At 39.1% G+C, this 18,947-nt stretch overlaps 2 protein-coding genes across 2 annotated transcripts in view; one reads left to right on the forward strand and one right to left on the reverse strand.

Annotated features, from left to right (window-relative positions):
* Nucleotides 1-18,947, reverse strand: part of LOC110066021 (trafficking protein particle complex subunit 11-like) — a 36,805-nt gene that overhangs the window by 12,695 nt on the left and 5,163 nt on the right. Inside the window, exons 4-23 of the mRNA XM_089279295.1 lie at nucleotides 18,268-18,382; nucleotides 17,059-17,131; nucleotides 16,746-16,772; nucleotides 16,281-16,354; nucleotides 15,620-15,716; nucleotides 15,157-15,290; nucleotides 14,435-14,495; nucleotides 13,764-13,844; nucleotides 13,336-13,423; nucleotides 12,291-12,370; nucleotides 11,859-11,937; nucleotides 11,353-11,407; nucleotides 11,117-11,197; nucleotides 9,949-10,013; nucleotides 9,217-9,278; nucleotides 8,260-8,395; nucleotides 6,895-6,967; nucleotides 6,749-6,806; nucleotides 5,370-5,504; nucleotides 4,573-4,751 (exon numbers count right to left, since the gene is read on the reverse strand). Of these exons, the coding sequence (XP_089135421.1) occupies nucleotides 4,573-4,751; nucleotides 5,370-5,504; nucleotides 6,749-6,806; nucleotides 6,895-6,967; nucleotides 8,260-8,395; nucleotides 9,217-9,278; nucleotides 9,949-10,013; nucleotides 11,117-11,197; nucleotides 11,353-11,407; nucleotides 11,859-11,937; nucleotides 12,291-12,370; nucleotides 13,336-13,423; nucleotides 13,764-13,844; nucleotides 14,435-14,495; nucleotides 15,157-15,290; nucleotides 15,620-15,716; nucleotides 16,281-16,354; nucleotides 16,746-16,772; nucleotides 17,059-17,131; nucleotides 18,268-18,382 (1,753 nt within the window). The remainder of the gene's footprint in view (nucleotides 1-4,572; nucleotides 4,752-5,369; nucleotides 5,505-6,748; nucleotides 6,807-6,894; nucleotides 6,968-8,259; nucleotides 8,396-9,216; nucleotides 9,279-9,948; nucleotides 10,014-11,116; nucleotides 11,198-11,352; nucleotides 11,408-11,858; nucleotides 11,938-12,290; nucleotides 12,371-13,335; nucleotides 13,424-13,763; nucleotides 13,845-14,434; nucleotides 14,496-15,156; nucleotides 15,291-15,619; nucleotides 15,717-16,280; nucleotides 16,355-16,745; nucleotides 16,773-17,058; nucleotides 17,132-18,267; nucleotides 18,383-18,947) is intronic.
* Nucleotides 638-2,550, forward strand: LOC110066020 (adrenocorticotropic hormone receptor-like). Its single transcript, XM_020773218.2, has one exon. It carries the CDS (start codon nucleotides 968-970, stop codon nucleotides 2,006-2,008), a length of 1,041 nt encoding a protein of 346 aa, XP_020628877.2. The 5' UTR covers nucleotides 638-967; the 3' UTR covers nucleotides 2,009-2,550.

Consider the following 18,947-nt stretch of genomic DNA (forward strand, 5'->3'; position numbering starts at 1 on the left):
CTGAGAAAAATAAGATGTCCCTGACCAAATAAAATAGGAAATGTCAGATATAGGAGCGGCCTCCGGCCTCTCCTTACAGCTGTCCTTTCCGCTTATTTATAAACCTGATCTGTTCCATAAATTGGCCTTCTTCATAAACGTAAAACATCGTTAAGGTCACTGCGACCTGAAATGTTTCCTCCAGCCTTCAATGGTTTTAAATCAGCCGTGTTATAATCTCAATCAGCCCTGACTTTTCGTGAAAATGTCAATTTCCCATGTCTCAAAACAAAACTCCCTGACTTTTCCCTGACCTTGAAGAATTTTTTCCCTGACCATTTCTTGACCTGTAGCAACTCTGCATATTTTTATTGCATGACTACACGATTTAAGAATTCGAGGACTCGAAGTTTGGACATCAAACAAATTTGAGGAAGAAATTTAGACAAAGAAAAGCCTGTTAAAAATTAATCACCTCTATGATGATATAAAGTTCGCTGGAAAAAAAAAAGCGGTTTTCTTAAAACGTTTTTGGAATGTAAAGAAGCCGGCAATATTCATTCATCAGAAGGAAGCCATTCATATGCAAGGCACGCGAATTTTGTTACCGGAAACGTTGTTATTAGATCTCTCGTGACTGAATTCTTTGTTATTAAGCACCTTATCTACTTGTACGTCATATTTAGCAAAAATAGCACTTGCAAAGAACCAATGACTTTCGAGAATGTTGTTATTGAAATGGTTTAAAACATGTGCGTTATTCTCTACGCAAGACAGAACTAAACGTAATTGGTATAGCAGGTATAGGAGTCGACTGTGTATCGTCAATGATTATAAGCCTTGACACGGAAAAAGAGAAAATACAAAATCTGCTGTGACATGCCAATTCTTCATCAGTCACGTTTAGCCATTGAAGAATTTTGTTTTACGTTGCAGTAAGCAGACGTCCTCATCAGCGTAACATCAAAGTGAAAACGTTTTCATCTTTATGGAAAAGCCGAAAATGAACAGCACATCAGCAGAGAGCAATGCAACTGGTGCAGTCGTTCTTTCCAAGGTAGAGGGGATCGCATTGTGCAGCGCTTATATTTTGGCATCGGTCTTTATTGTCGTAGGAAACTTGTTCATCGTTGTCCTGTTCGTAGTTAACAAGAAACTACGCAAGAAAAGTTTATTTCTAGTCATAAGTATGGCGTTTGCTGATCTTATGCTGGGAATACTGTCTGTACCTATCTACGTTTTGTTCATCGGATATTCCTATGACCTTTGGAGAGTCGAAGAAGCGCTGTCGAATAAGTCCTTCTTCATGGCCCACACCGTCACTGATACCGTTTTTGCACAAGCCTCTCTAATTTCTGCGGCCGCAATATCTGGAGAAAGATTTTACGCTATTTATTGGCCCTTGAAGAGTCAAATAGTGACAACGCGCGCATATCGCATCGTTCTTGTTGCGGTATGGACACTAGCTATCGTTATATCGTCAGTAGTCATAGCACTGAGTCATTTCACTTCATACAAACATGCTGTGTTCGCCTGGACGCCTTACGCTCTGATTCTAACGTTCATCATTTGCGCTTTCAACTTCAGCATTTGGACAAAGTTTCAACATGGAAGGGTCGCTTCACAACAGCCAAACAGAGCCTTGCACAACAAACGTTTAACAAAAACCTTGCTGATCGCATCTGGACTGGCTCTGCTATCATGGCTACCTTTAATTATTACAAGCATTTTGGACGTTCATGGCCTCTCGATATCTTTGAGAAATAATCTGGTTGTGAACCTGGTAAATTTTTCGAACTCTTTCATAAATCCAATTGTGTATGTATTACGAATTCCCGAATTTCGAAATGCGTTGGGTATGTGTTCTTTAAGAACGCAAACAACAGGGAAGACACCAGCTACTGATATAAGAAATGCTTTGACGCCGAGGAGGAGACAATTAAGAACATTACGAACCCACCCCAGTCATCCAAAAGTGGCGTTTGAACAGGAAACTGCAGATAGCCAACTGTACTTAACTAAGGTGTGATAAGCTATTGACGCTGATCACGTACTGAGCTCTATCTTTATACAATGCAATCATTACTTAACTAATGTTTTTTGTAATCTAGCTTGTATTTCCTTTCGAAACAAAGTTTTTTCCTCCTGTGATAGGGCTTTACTTAAATCTGAATCCGATTCTAATCGCATTAGCGCGCTATTCTATTTTTCATTCAAGTTAAGTTTTCACTTGAGGTTAAAATAGCAGACAAATTATTTTATTTGAGGATGAATAATCAGTCACATGGATTTGTAATCACTTGAGGATATAAGGACAATTTCATGTCAAATCTTGTTCCAAAGTCTCAAAGGAAACCTATGGACTTATCGACTGAAGTCAACATTACAACTATAGTACACTATAACATGAATGGAAGTTTTAATTCCTTCAAAACAAAGCGCCAAAGGAAACCGAACCGCGGTAAATAGGTATATTTCATGTAAATATCCCTAAGTAGATTTTATGTTTAAAAAACTGACTTTTAAATAGGTATGACCTAATGATCTAAATTAAATCATGGTTGCCACAGACATCACTTTTCAAAATTCCCCAACTATTCCCTGACTTTTCCCTTATAAAAATAATTTTTTCTGACCCAATATATACGAAATGTCAGATATAGTAGTGACCTCCATCCTCCCCGTTACAGCCGTCCTTTCTTCCAATTAGGTTTAGACTAATTAGTTTTTAATAGCTTTTGCCTTTAAGGGAAAACACCGTTGAGATCACAAGTGACCCGAAATGTTTCTTCCAGCCTTGATGGGTATTAAATCAGCCGTGTTATCATTTTCATCAAGTTTTACCCGACTTCTTTTTCAAAATGTCAATTTTCCCTGAATCAAAATGAAACTCTCTAACCTTGGAGAATATTTTCTCCTCTGACAATTAAATGACCTGTAGCAGCCCTCAAAATTGAGCCTAAAAACTGGGGACGGTTTCTCAAAGCTGAATAATTGTTTGAAATTACAGAACAAACAAGAAATCGAGGAACACCTGTTTGTAGCCGGCTCCAAAGATTATTGTGTAGATTGCATATAGCACGCAATTACAGTCACCTCACATTATGTAGATTTAACAATGTTTTTACCCAAGGCGCGTCACTGAGCAGAAAAAAATCAACAGATGACAATCTCTCAAACCTGATCGCTTAGATAAAGCACGTTCAAACAGGCATTAATTAGCAGCTGGGTTAGTCAGGGATGCATGGCTCGCCTTGTGAAAGAGCAAAACCGCAGGGGCTGGTGTTGTTTCATAAGCCAATATAGAATTCATTTTCCACATCCTCTCGGTTTAAAGTGCGCACGTTTTCGATCTAGAGCTAGTGATCGGTCAAAAAGACAACACTACAATTAAGGCTACCGTGTACCTTCAGGGGTGTCTCCAGTCCAACGGATGTAGCGCTTCGCGATCACATCGCAGACACCCTAACTCCTGCACCAGATTAAAGCTTATAGATCTCGTTATTCAGAATATTTATTAGGTTTTCCCGAAAATGACTCATCGAAGTTTTCCCCGAGGTCTAAACTCGAAGCCATACATCATTTTTTTTTAAAGTTCCACCTCAACACGATTTTTATATTTTGGAAATTTTAGTTTTTTTTTCTCGCGATCAGGCACCCAAACGCTTAAAAAAACGTGTTGGAGTTTTCTTTTGTTTGATTGCATTCAAAAGCTACAGAACATTTTCATAACTCGCAACAACATAATTTTCAGAATTGCCAAATTCCCCAACTCGCTTTAGTTGGTCTATTTTTCAATTGACCAAATTTGACTGAAATCGGAGAAAAGACCTTTGAGTTTTAACTCTTCTAAGTGTCCCCATCCAGCAAAAACAGAGTTTTAAAAAAAACAGCAAAAAAGATTTAAATAAAATAACACTGAGAAAACGAACACAGCCCTCAAACTCATTCAAGGACAGTTTACTGCATATTTGCTCTTTTGAATTTTCTTTCCTTGTCTGAAAGCTTGTAACTCAAGGTATATTCATGGAGACAAACGAAAATTGAAAATTTTTCATTCTGAAGGTACACGGTAACCTTAAACAGTACAACAGCAAATATAATAACGCCACGCCATTGGCCTTGACACTCGTGTTGGACTCTTTATACCATCCGTCGCCTTAACCCTAACTTTCTTCTTATCACTGAGGCGGTTGTGACGTTTCAAAGCGGAAGAGTCGTTTCGCAGCAGCAAAACAGAGCCTCACAACAAACCCCTTGCTATTTGTATTTGTCCTCAGTCTGCTGTAGGCTCTGTTTTATTATTGTAAACATTTGACGGGATCGAGTGCAAATATCTGAAGTTGTGTGTGCTTCAGTCAGGCTATAATACTAATTATGTTTATCGAAGTCAATGTACACAATGCTGGGATAATACTAAGAGAGCGCACATGTTCCAAGTTCACTTGGCGCCAGTTCAATCACGCCCTTCCCCACCACCCCCCTCCCCCCCCAAAAAAACAATTCCACACTCGTCGACCTGCATGGCTTACTAAAGCCTACCGAGGGGCTGTTTGTAGCGCACTATACACTATGAACAACATTTACACTAACTTGATTTTCGATACAGCTTTTAAATCATCCCAATCGATCTGATCTTCTTTGCTTGCGGACTTTAAGCCGTAAGACACAAAGGAGTTGTTAGTAGCCGCAGCCTCCCCTCCCCAACCACTCCACACAAGCACAGCACATCGAGACCCACGGGAGCCCAGCTCCAGAGCGACAGAGGTGACCTGGGAACAACACAACAAACATGAACCTTTCAGAAACGCCGTGTGAATCACATGTAGTTGTGATTAGCAAAAACCATTCAGTATAACACCAGTTTTAGAGTCAAAACTTCCTGGCAGTTTTAGCTACCATTCTGAATCTCAAGATGCCAAAAAAACACCAGACTGACTGAACGCATAGCGCATTTTCCCTCAGGTGGCAAGCAGCCATGCAAATTTATTGGAACAAAAGAAACTGTTTACGTAAGAAAAAGATTAAACGCTCAAATGTTGTTTTTAGTGGTCCATGCACTTAGCTACGCCTAGCTAGTTCCCATACAGGCATGCCACTTAAACTGAAAGAAACAACTGTTTCAAATAAAGATAACAGGCGTAAGAGTCCCAACTGACAGGAGGCAGACCAGTTGGCTATTTACAAGCATGACCGAGGAGTTGAACTGGGGCTACCAAGAAACAACTCCAACTTAGTTGTCAGAGCGGGACTCGAACTCGCGACCTCCGGTGAAAACACTCTGTAGCTGTAATGTGCACGATGAATGCCTCACACATCAACAGGGAAACAAAGAAAAACTTAAGGCTCCTGAGAAGCTTTGAGTTAGTTTACATGACAGATTGTTGTACCTGAAGCTGTTTTCCCACATCCTCTGGCTGTGGAACAAGCTGGAATGGAATGACTTTGGTCTTAGCTGGTAAAAGATACAATCCACCCTCTCCTTGAGTCAATCCCGTCTCCACTACGCACTGCTGGTTATAAAACTACGAAAAAGAAAACAAGACAAGTCACAAGATGGCCAAAATTCAACTGTTGTAGGCCAGTAGCCTCTGGAACGAATTTTATGCTGCCTGCATACTATTTAACAATTAGATTATTCACTCTCGATTCCTATCGCGTGATAGTTGACGAGGGCACAGCCCGAGTCAACTATCACGCATAGAAATCGAGAGCGAATAATCTAATTGTTTTAGTATAAATCTACTAGTCGTTCAAACCTTTATCAAAATTCTCCTCACAGACACCTCGAAAACGCCAAGAAGCGGTCGTCATTTTGTTAACAAGCGCACACTGCTACGCTACTCACTATCTACAGCAGAATAGATAGTGAGTAGCGTAGCCAATCAGCGAACGGCATTCGTGATAGAACACTAGTAGATTTATACTAAGTTTAAGTTTATGGCATCCATAAACTGATGTTAATGAGACCTGAGAGACAATATCTCAAAGACAGGCACACAAATTCTGCATTGTAACACTTTATTTCAGAGACATGTAACACTATGAACCTCCTGTCACGCTCATAAGTAAATCCCAGTAACATAGGTAACATGCCACCAATTCCTGATCTCAAAGTCCATCAGGGATTCCCAGTTGAAAACAATCACTCCCTTCTGATACAACAACAAACCTTTCATTTCCTAAGTAAAGCCACTGTTATCTACATCTGTAAAAGACAGTGTATCAATGGTTCCAGCCATGTCTCTCACGTGTCCACCTCATGCCCCGGACCTCTAGTCAAGCACACGCTCCTCGTTGTATTCAGTCTTCTTGTTTGTGCCGATCCTTCGCCACTGATTTTTCTTTTACCCTCCCACCCTCCCATGACTGGGACCCTTGCTCTACACATCTGAACCCCTGATACTACGCTTTAGGACCATCTTCGAGCGAATAAACAAAATCATTTAGATCTATAGAAATGTTCACCATGAATAAGGCTAATAATCTGTCTTTCCCAAAAAAAAAAAAAAAAAAAAAAAATGGGGGCAAGCTTTCACACTACAATTCAGAATGTCGTGTATAGATACTGAACAGGACTATTCCGCTACTTTTAGAAAAACATTTATCCGTATATACTCCCCAGTCGTCCTTCCCTGCCACCCAAATTTTACCCACAGCCAGTGTGTTATTTCCTAAATGTAGTATCGTTAGTGGAAGCTCAGACCAGGCCTCGAAAGAGGATCATTAATAACAATTATCTTATGATAAAGAATTGCGTTTAACTAACCTGATTGCTGAAGAAAACAGCAATTTTAGAAAAACGGATTGGGAAAGGACACGTTACCCTGAAACAAGAAAAAAACAAAGTTATTACCTTCGTTTCTTGACGAAGCACTAGACTATCTGGTGTTGAAAACTAAAATCAGGACAAACCTCAAGTAAATTTGAAGGAGGATAGTCGAATCTGCCGAGATTGTTGACGAATCAAATACAGCCTTGCATTCAACTGTAGAGAGAAAAAGACGGTTATCAACATAATAGACAAACAGCAAGCGAAAAGCTCAATAAATAAATGAAAGAACAACGTGTATACGGTCCATTTTGAGAAATCACATTACATGTTTGGTTTAGTTTGTGCTTGATTTGTAATTTGTTCAAAGTTAGGCCACGCAATTTACCCAGGGTATGCCTTTTTGCTACGCTATTCAGTTCCAAGCAGCCAGAAGTGATCTAACCCACGCGATTAGACTGGCTTTCCCTTGGAGTTTGATTGGTGCACTTGTTGCAATAACTAAGGAAACTCCTACTCTCTCTTTGCTCGACAGCTGAACAAAGCAAACGTTGACGATTGACAGGGACACGATGTCCATTTAATTGAAAAAAATTGTACAAATCAACCACTTGATTTACACTATTAGACATAGACTGCGCGCAGTCTCTCTTTTGCTCGAAAATCATAGGGAAGAACGCAAAACAAGTGAGCATGCGAGCGTTGTATTTCTGTTGTGTTCTCGTCTGAGTTCTTCCCCACGGATTCTCGAGCAAAACAGAGACTACCCGCAACCTCGTTCCCAGGGTCTCTCATCTTCTCGCTCCAGGGGGCGTGAAGATCAGAGACCCTGGGAACGAGGTTGGACTGCTCGCAGTCTAATCAAAGTGCTCTATGAGCAGACCTGTGAATTTCCCAGTGAGTGATGATTGACGTGAGTTAACCTTTGCGCAATATGGAATTACTCTTTTCAAACACCATGTAAAACAAATCGCTTCGCTCAAGGTCCCTCCAGGGTTGTCAAAACTTAATAACGTCCTTTCTATGGTCTACTGAGTGCGTGCATCTACCATGGATAAATGTGGTGAATTTGTAAGCACACGGTCATTGTGGTGGCTTTTTGTTAACTTCAGCTTCTGTCTACAACAGTTTTGAGCAAACAGCATATATAACAGTCATAAATGACTAATTATGAAACACATTTTAGAGCAGTTAGACCAATTTCAAAATTCAGCCTAAAACAATAGACCTCAGCACGAGGCTCCGGGGAATAAATCCCACAAACTCTGCAGTTATTCCCCTGAGCCTCGTGCTGAGGTCTATTGTTTTAGGCTGAATTTTAATTTATCGAAACTGGTCTATTAGCTTCAACTGAGAGTTGAAAGTAATCAGGCAATTACTTTGGTCTTGGTTTTGGTTTTACTACGGTTTAAGATTGGCTGAGTAGTCTAATTGGTAAGTTATTGGTTTGGGTTTGGTTTTACTACACTGAAAACCACCCTAAGTGGCAAATAAACCATCATTCTCACCAAATGGTGCTATTTGTTCCATCTGTATGGTAAACACCTGGGGTGTCTGTGGCGACGCCTTCAGTGTTTTCCACAATTCCTTTGCCTCTTCTACTGCTTCAAAGTCACATCCTGGCTCGGGCTCAGGGCATTCATTCTATCATTTACGAGGAAATGGCAAACAACACGAATGTTCTTCATTTCAGGTTACTCTAGACGTTTGTGTTTGTTTGTTGACTGGGACACGAAAGTAGGGGGTCATGTGACCACGCCACAGTCACACCACAAACTTGGGTGTTCATAAAGCTTGTACATGTAAGATCATGTATAACATGTTTTGGCCTTCACCGTCCTAAAGGATATTTTACCATAATATCACGGGCGGCATAGCCTGGGGGTCGTAAAGTCTCCCCCCCCCCCCCCCAATTTCAAGCGAAAAATACACAAAATAATAATTTTACAAATATCTCCAGACCCCCTACAAGTTAGCGCCTGTGGTGCTCGCTTGTAACCCCCCCCCCCCCCCAATTCAAAATAAACTCCGCCATCCCTGAATCTAAATGAAATGTGGCAAAATCATGTGCTATATGGCCTCTCCCCATTTTGAGTACCCTGCGAGAAAGCTCTCTCAGCTCTTCCACTTAAAAGAGCTTGCTGTCAGGTTAACAAATATATTCCATGTTGCCGTGCGTCTGTTCAGTAATAGATCGCAGATAACGTTAAAATGTGGTGTGACCAAAAAGTGGCACTGTACCACATTTTAACGTCTTCTGTGATCTATTACTGAACCGACGCATAACGTCTTGAGGAGCCCATAACAAAGAGTGTTCGTAAATTCTAGCAAGTGAGAACAGAGGCACGCAAGGTTTATTTTGAACTGGAGTGACTGCCCTGTTACCAGCGCTGACGCCCGAGTGATGACCTTCAGGACCTCTTGGATTATCCCTCTCTCAACTCTGTATAAAGCCACATTCTTACCGACATAACTTGGATGAGGTTTGTCTGACATCTTGTTTTTTCCTCAGGTGAATTTTCAACATCTGATTTGTTTTAGAATCAAGGAATATTTATTTAATGATAAATATCTTTCAGACCTGTTTACTTTGGCGAGGGGGTTAAAATCCTGTTACAGTTTAGTGGCGTCAACTGAAACCAAGCAACTATAAATCAGGGTCAACGGGTTTAGTTCCACTTTTCCACAACTATTACCAGCAGCAGCAGCAGCAGCAGCAGAGAATAACACTGTACTGTTCCAGAAAATGTCCATACACGTACCCACCTTTTTAAATATTTTTTTAGACTTAAAGAAATACGAAACTACTTACAGTACGATATTACCAACAAAACGATACTTACGCTACTAAGAACAAAACAAATACTTCGATACGATACAATTACTTACAAAATGTCCATACCCACCTAATGTAACACCATTGTAAACTGGAGTGGGGTAATGTAATAGAATTTTTTTTCATGGAAGTGGGGTTGGGAGTTTAAAGCGAAACCCAAACTGAAGAATTTCCGAGTAGAATGGATTAAACTTCACAAGCCCATTGGCCAAGCAATGTTTTGCTGCTTGACCTGTTGTATCCGCGTAAGCTTGAGCACGATTACATCTGTTATACAACGTAAGTACTCTTTTTGTAATGCGAGATTAGAATGATGTTAAGTAATGACTCTTTTCAGCAACTGGCATCTTTGAAAAGATACATCTTCCCATCAATTCAAGCGAAAGAGTGATGTACTCTTGCACATTTCCGACAAGATAAGCACACCTGAAATGAAAATCACTAAACATTGATGTCTTGAAAAATTTAAAACACGATACAGACACATAATACCCTCAGGAAAGTATAAGACTTGGCTATATCTCTAGTGATCAGAGTGATGTGTCTATTAAACGGTTCACCAGTATGATCAGGTTCAGGTCTCGCCCATTCACATCCCAGGCTCAACTGTATTTGCATTTTCGAAGTAACTATAACATTATCTACTGTCAAAAGAAGAAAGGAAGTAATTTTCCTTTACACTAAACATGGCTACATATTACATGTTGTAATGTTAATTTCCCTTTCTTTGTTTTCTTTTTATTTACATGCTCCCTAGAACTTCAATTGTGCGAGGAGCTAACAAGAAAGCCAACTGGTTAATTTAGCTTTCCAGCTCGAGCTTCAATTTCAGTATAGATATAATCAGTTTTATGTGCCATCTTCAAGATGTTAAGTTATTTAGTTATAATAAATAAATAAACAAATATTTATAATTATACAAATGAGCTCAATTGACAAGAAGAATTATTACCGTTGCTTGTAACTAAGCATGAACACGTGGCGCCGAAACATGCCCTTATTGGGTGTCAAACGTGGCATGATTGGTCATCAAACATTTGAAGTTTAGCAGACCGTACAACGCGAACTTTCGCGCTCAAAATGTTCATCATACGGGCGAAAATCAATATTTCATGGTTACACTAGAAGTAAAACCACTTTCGCGAAAGGCGTATGTATATTGACACAGGTCAGGGTCAATTTCTCTGGACAAGTCTTCAATGTCCAATCTTTCTGCCATTTCGTGTGCTGAACTTTAAGCGCGAAAGTTCGCACCACGGTCTGCTAAACTTCAAATGTTTGATGACCAATCATGCCACGTTTGACACCCAATTAGAGTACGTTTCGGCGTCACGTGTTCACGCTTAGATGCAAGCGACGGTATTATAAAACCTTTTAGCCGGAAGGAGCCTTGGCACAAGGAAGGTGGCCGTAGTGACACATGCTTTGATCGGATAGATTCTTGGTCCATTCTGGTAGTTTGCTTCTAATTGTGTTTTTATTGTAATCTTCTACTGTTCAATGAAAAATAACTAACAACTACTCAGTACCTCAATGACGTGATTAACACTGAGGTCAGAAGTGACCACCATTTTTCTCTGCGGTAATCCCAAGTGACTCTACACAACAACCTGAAAAACAAACAGAGTGAAAGAGTGTTATGAAGTTTTCTCTAAGCAGCATCTGTCAAAACAAAAACCCTTCTGTCTTCTGAAACAACACAATATTGTGAAAACACGTTTAAAAATGATACACATCAAACTTTGTAAAATATTACTACACTCACATTAAAGCCTTGCTGTAGTCTCTAGCATGATAATATTCCTCACCCATCTGTACCACTAAAACATTTAAAATGAACAGTAAAGAAACTGTTACAGGTACTTGTGGATTCACAAACCAGTTTAAACTAGTAAGCCTATGTTTATGCGGAGAAGCCACAACAACTTTGCCAGTTTGTTCCAAGATGTCACAGGCCAATGGAATAAAATTCATAAGCAGCTCTCATAAGCTTGTAATTCTATTTGTCATCATAGTATAGCAGGCTGTTATTGTTTTGGGGCTGGGGGCATTGTTTCTGTTGTTCTCTTAAAGGGTATCAAGCCATTCATGTGAGACCTTGCTAAAGCTGCTAATGAACTAAAATACATTACTAGTAAGTAATTTGATCACTGTTAGCCCATGCCTACGCAGGTTTCTGAACTCAATTTATCAACAAGAACTCAAGCAGCAATGACATTAAACAGTAATACATGTACATGTACGGACAAAGGTTACAACAGTATTGCTCACTCAAATATCTTTTCATTCTGGGTGACTTGTACTTTTTAAACTGAGCCACTGCACTGCTGAGAAGAGGAATGATGATCCACTGCAAAAACCAAGCAAGAAACAAACAAACACATGTATGTGTGTTATTTAAGCCAAGTCACTGATAGTTTACATGTATCAAAAGTTACCTGTACAAAACTAGCCATCAAATGACAAACTCACAGCTGAATTTGCTGTAAGGTTTTCGCTACACACTGATTTTTTCCCATTTCATTTCATAAGACAGTTGTTCTCAGAAACTCTCTAACTTCAAGTGATAAGAAACTTTTAACTTCTACAGCTAGGCACATCATCCCACTGCATTTGTCTGCCACTGAATAAGAAACAACCTCATGACGTTTCCCTTCCCTAATTTTCTAGATTATATCTTGTTATGATGTAATGAGCACTTACTGAGTGGTCCACCTGTATTTCCTGAGCCTGCAATGCAATGATTCCAGCATGCTCTATTGCAGCATCTGGAGGCTCTGCTCCTACAAATATAGGGCAGAAAAATTCATTAGTCCTGAGAAGGAAAACAAATTATGTACTATACAGTTATGGGTGCAAAAGCATGGTGGCCTAATGGTGAACAAGCTGGACTCTAGATCAAGTGCTCTGAGTTTGAGCTCTAGCCAGGGTCATAACATTGTTCTTTTGGGCAAGACACTTCTCCCTCATAGCTCTCACAGTATCTCTCTTCTCCCAGGTGTATGAAAGGTTGCTGGTGAATTTATCCTGGGGAGTGACCCTGCGATGGCCTAGCATCCCATCCAGGGGGGAGCAGAAATACTTCTAGTTGCTTAATCCTATAGAAATCAGGACAAGCCCTAGCTGTATAGGCCACTGGCATGATGTACACTTTACCTTATACAGTTATGGGCCGTGGTGGTGGTGGAGGGGGGGGGGGGGGGGAGGGGGCATATGACAGCTCCCTACTTGAAGAAAAAATTTATCCAACACATGAACATGGAGGAAAGGGAAATGCCAAGCCAATTTGTGGTGTTGAGGGTTTTAACATGTCAATCTCAAGTATGGAATGGGTAAGCTGAACATGTGGAATACTATCGTTATGGCACTTCCCTCTCCAGGAACACTGACAAACTCCAAGCAATTGCCTTGAAAAACAATTTATATGTATGAGAGGATTATCTATAAAGAGGATTAAGTTGTCTGAAAAAAACCCAATCACATGCACTTTTGTTAAATTTGAGATTAATTTAAGACAAAGTCGTCAGTTTCATGAACTTGAATAGGTTTTTGAGCTCTTTGGGGCAATTCCCCTTCCAAAGAAACTCTCTGCAACTAAACAGAGATGTCAAGTGTCCCCAAAGACAGTATATTCTTACTAGTAAGTGTTAGTTTTCAGAAACAAGTTGGGGATGAAACTTAATAGATCTTGTCCATGCTCAGAGCTCTGCTGCCTGGCTTGCTAGTGCTGTTCAATTTTTTCTGTTACCTTGAAAACCTTGCCTCCATGGTCTCTGACCAAAAAAGTCTAAGTTTCCAGCATTTTCCAGAGGATTCATGGACAGTGGAGTGGTAGTCTGAAGATTATAGACAAAAAACAAACCTGCAATGATTCAAACTGGCTTGTACAACATACCAACTACAGTAGATACTGTAGATACCTCTTTCATTCATACTTTACTATACGCTTTATGCAATTCGAGTGTGAGAAGTTTGGTTTTGAACTTTCACTTGAAAATGTAATTCTAACTAAAAGTTACGGAGAGTTTGTTATTAATCAAGTAAAAAGAGGAGTACCATAAATAAAATACAGTATAAACAGTACATACTTCCTTTTTTGAGATATAAAGCTGTAGAAACCATGTTCTGATTAGCTGGTTCAAATCACAGGACTTAAATTAATCTGACACTACTTACATGGCACAAACCCTGGCATAGCTGTCTCCTCACAATAGCATTATTGGCAGCTTGTTGGTAGTAGAACCCTGGGTGCTGAGTCTGTGATGAAATACCAGATTAGCTTTGAGGAAATGCTGCTGTCTCTGTTTAGATGCTGTAGCTCAACAACAGAGTTGAGGTATCCCATTACAATTATTAAAAGCTAGCCATAAACATGCCATCCTGAGTATTAGTCAGCCTAACTGCAGTGCATTTCAGGATAACCCCTCACCCTTAACCCACTGCATTTTAGATGTTAGATGAGATCAGCTGTGAAAGTTTTCCAGAGATAAGCATTCTACATGTATTCCATGATCACTTAAAATGAACAGGAAGAGTAAGTGTTATAGAACAAAGGTTTGGCAAGTTAGAGCCAGAAGCATCCAAAGACCTTTTTACCAGAAATTTCCTGTACATGTACAAGATAATATCCATCATAAAATCATGTAGATAAATTTTCAATTAACCAACCATACTCAGGACCCTGCTGGGAGAAGATTGAGCCTTGGTCAATATTCTCCCTGCACAGCTCTTGCACTAGGTCCAAAAGACGTACTCTTGCTGAACCAAGAGCTTGGTCGGGGCTCAAATTGAGATACATGTATTTTGATCACAAATCCAACACGCTAAGACCATATACATGTTGTTACCTGCAACGCTGTCAGTCCATTCCTGATGGCTTCATCAAACAGCTCTCCAAATAAACTGAACCTGGCAAACAATTTAAAGCCATTCATGGTCTTATACAATCAGTCAACCAACTAATCAATCAATGAATTGATATTGATAGATCAACCAATTAATCATCAATTAATCATCGTCCGTCCGTCCATCCATCCATCTGTCTGTTCATCCGTCTGTCCATCTTGGTCAGTCAGTCAGTTAGTCAGTCAGTCAGTCAGTCAGTCAGTCCTTTCATTAATTCATCAAGTATCAGTAAATGAAATGCATGAACAGCTTAACCTTTTCTGGACACTTAAATTCAATGGCAGCATGCAATTCACATTAATGTCTTAACCTTTCAACTCTGCTGAACTTTAAGATACAGTGGAGTCTTGTTTTCTCAAACCTCCAAACAAGGCAACTGGTTTGAGAGATCGGAAGTTTGAGATATTGGGGCAAAATTACAGTGAAACAAATCCAAGGAAAATGACTTTTGGTTCCAGGTATTGGAGGTTTCAGAAATTAATTGTTCAAGAAATCAGGATTCCCCTGTTGGTACAAATTCTCCTTACATGTATAACCAACATTTCTTATAGTTGTACTTTGGCTTTCATTCAAAATTATTTCTAAAATTTGTGTTGATATTGTTACAAGAAATAAGATACCACAGCTAAGTCCACTATCTCTACTGACAGACATACATACTCACTGTTTAGAGAGCCAGGCTGAGTGCTCAAATGCCAATTCAGGGGAGCCAACTTTCTCCTTGAACAAATCAACATGTTTTCTGAATTGTGAAATGGCATCTAATGGAGCTGATGCCTGGAAACTCAGACGACAAATCTGCATTGGAGAATTATAAAAAATTAAGACCTCTTTAGTTCTTGTGGCATTTAACTTTGTACTATTGCAATAATTATACTTTAAAATAAATAGTACTGATGTTACAAGTATTGTGGAGAGCTCACAGGAGTCACCATAATGATGAGTAAAATTGTATATAATTACACAATAAATGGAGATTTAAAACCAACTTTTCACTAATCTGAAATCCAGACATTGAACCATTCTGTCTTAATTTCAATGCAATCTACATATCAAAGCACAGATATCATTATGACACTGATGCCCATTGTACTGTACTTAAATGTTTAAACTCTGAAAACACAAACCTTATAATTGACAAAGCCTGCAACAACTTTAATTTCTAGCATATTGATGTCACTTGACTTGAGCTCTCCTAGGAGACTGTAGGCTTGCCTGTAGTGCCTGAAGTGAAACAAATTTTTATGTTCAGCATTACATACACCTGACTGTCATCTTGATGTATACCTGCCAAGTTTTTCCAGCTCAAAGACATGACAGTTTTTTTTTTTGCCTGGGAGTATGTGACATTAAATTCTACTGTCAAAATGACTTTATCGCATCCAAAGATGTTCCAAGATTTTCAAAGAAGCTCTTGGATGTCCGAACATTTTCTGGTTCCTGTCATACCTTCTCACCAGCACTTTTTCCTTATCAAAAAAAACAGAGATTTTGAAGGATGCTCTGTCATTTGCATCAACTTTTTTTAACTCAACTTGGTTTGCATTTACATATTTTTTGAAAGTGTGTAAGTATGAGCTCATGAAGCTCTAAATAAATGCTACACTGGCATGAGTTGGAATGAGGTCAAACTTTGTAGCCCCCATACATAAGAATCACACCCTGTGAGAGTTGACACCTATAAATACATTTATGTTGATGTCATCCTGAGTTTAGATGGTATGCAACATAATTTATTTTATTTAAAAGTCTGTAAGAGTGCAAAAATTATTGTGCCTCTGGACTTACTTTATGGCAGAATGGGGGTCCTGTCGAAGCTCATTGAAGAAGGCAACCTTAAACTGGTGTCGTACCAATAGCAGCTAAAACACACAAGAAAAATCCTCAGTTCCTATCTTTACTGAATATATAAATGTATTGATGATTAATTTGCTGTAATTGGTATGACTACAAAACACCTGTTAAGATAGCTTGATAGAAAAACAGAACCAGTACAAACTGCAACTTAATGATGGTACAAGAGAAGAAAAATCCATGATGTACTTGGTGATTAAAATAATCATGAAAAGTAAGTGATTTTCCATTCTTTTTCTTTCACTGTTTTCATAAAGAAATTGGAAAACATTTTCTCTGTACTTCTTTATTATAATACACCTCTCAGTCTAAATCCTGCTTATCTATGTGAGAAGCACTTCATAAGTTGAAAATGACCTACTGTGGTAATTTTAAATGCTGGCCAGTTAATATTCTAACCTGATGAGATCCCTTGTTGAGAAACTCCTGAAAAATAAAGGAGGAAAAAATGTTAGAAATATCACTTGAAATATCAAAATAGTCACCTTTTGGGTTACTGCTAGATATTAAATTCTGTTAAAGCCTGTTCTGATTGTTTTTGGGTACAGTCCAGCTAGACAGCATCTCTTAAATTATGATGTTTGTTATTCTTGCCACCTGTCTACTTGCTGTTGCATTGAAAATTAAAGGGAAATAAGATGCTGATCACACTTTAGACATGTTCTTTCATAAGTTCTTCAAAAGTTAGAATTTTATAGGATCAATATCCCACCTTGTGAGCTTTAACTCTTCTACATTCTCCATGATAGTAACTCTGTGCTAAATCATAGAAAGCATTTTCCAACCTTTTGAGGAAAGAAAGGCTCCACTACCATCACTTGTATTTATTTAATAAAAATACCAAAACCAAACCAATACTAACTGTGAAATTTCAGCTATAACCTCCCCTCCCCCCGCCCTCCATTTATGTGTAGATGAAAAAAAAGATTCTGATTAAAAGTCCCTTCTGGATAAACGCCCTCTTTTACTTCGGTACTTTACAAGCCAGTGTTTGCGATTGTGGAGGTGTGGTGGCCTGATGGTTAGTGCGGTCGTCTCCGGAGCGAGCAATCCAGGTTCGAGGCCTGGCCAAGGACATTGTGTTGTGTTCTTGGGCAAGACACTTTACTCTCACAGTGCCTCTCTCCACCCAGGTGTATAAATGGGTACCGGCAAATTTAATGCTGGGGGTAACCCTGCGATGGACTAGCATCCCATCCAGGGGGGAGTAGAAATATTCCTAGTCACTTCATGCTACGGAAATCGGGATAAGCTCCAGCTTACTGGTCCACTCAGCTCATACGCAGACTTTACCTACCTACTTATTTGCGATTGTGACGAAGCTTCATACAACACCTCTGTGCCTTGCCTCAATGTTTCTTACTTGTGCCTTGTGTTTCTTGTTCCCATGAACATCAAACACCTTTTCATACTTTTTATAATTTCTAAACATACATTAATTTAGCAATTTCTAGCAATTTAGTAATTTTTTGTTCTTTCCAATCAAAAAGTCATGTGAAATAAACTTATCTAATCAAGCTTGTTAGGACTATAGTCAGAGAATATTAGTTCTTAGTCTTTTGTACATAGAACTTGCTGTACCCACATAAAACAAGGGAAATCATGACTGTTATAGTGTTTGGATATCTGATCTTAACTAGCATGGATTTAAATGATTCTGTTTTACCATTTCCTCTTTAGCTTTAGTTCCGATTGAGTATACATAGCAAACTTGAAAGACTGAGTTGACCACATTTCCAAACACCTCCAAGTTGTTATGCATCGTATTTTCAACTCGCTTCCTGGTGTTTAGAAATAATTGTGGTCTAACAAAGTCTTTTGTGTTTGATATGTCAAAACCTAGTGCTGGTATTTCTCTGACTAGTACAACCACTGTAGCTAGTTCATGTTACATCTTAAAAATCAATGTTTGTGGTGTTACCTGATTGTATAACCAATTAAGTGGTCTGTGTGTGGAAGAACAAACAGAGACTTGGCTGACAAATCATATGCACTGCAAAGTGTTGCTGCCCTTTCTAGTGCCTGTAGGTCATCACCTGTAATATTTATCGCAGACACGATACTTAAGAAGCCAGGAAAACTGTCAATCTGGGCCCAGTTGTTCATTGAAACATGATTAAGTGTAATCTAGGATTGGCATAAATTTTGATTGTAGTTTCATATGTCAGTGATGCCCTCTGTCTCTGTCTTATACCCTGCAGTTTTGATGTCAGCTACTGTAAAATTCCAAAAGTAATGAACTCCCAAAAGTAGCAACAACTGTAAAGTAAAGTGAAAAAATTGTGGCTGCTAGTAAATCTCAAAAGTAGCAACCCCCTCGAAAGTAGCAGACCAACTCCCACCCAACTCCAGAGAAAGTTATACCAAGGTTCAATAGCATATTTATTTTTCCAATAAATGGTCAAGTGAAAGTTACGCACAACAAGGGAAGGCATCCCTTACAGTGTGCTACAAAAGTGTTGTGAAATGGTTATTTACAGTGCAGCTCAGATATAAGTGAACTATGCATATGCGTATTATAAGCACGTATTTTGCACATGCGCAAATGTCAATACACCCACATATGCACGCATGTACGTGCATGTATGTCTCTTTGTTATG

Source organism: Orbicella faveolata, unplaced genomic scaffold (genome assembly GCF_042242905.1).
Source record: "Orbicella faveolata isolate gen_17 unplaced genomic scaffold, um_ofav_v1 contig_47, whole genome shotgun sequence".
NCBI classification, from domain to species: Eukaryota; Metazoa; Cnidaria; class Anthozoa; order Scleractinia; family Merulinidae; genus Orbicella; species Orbicella faveolata.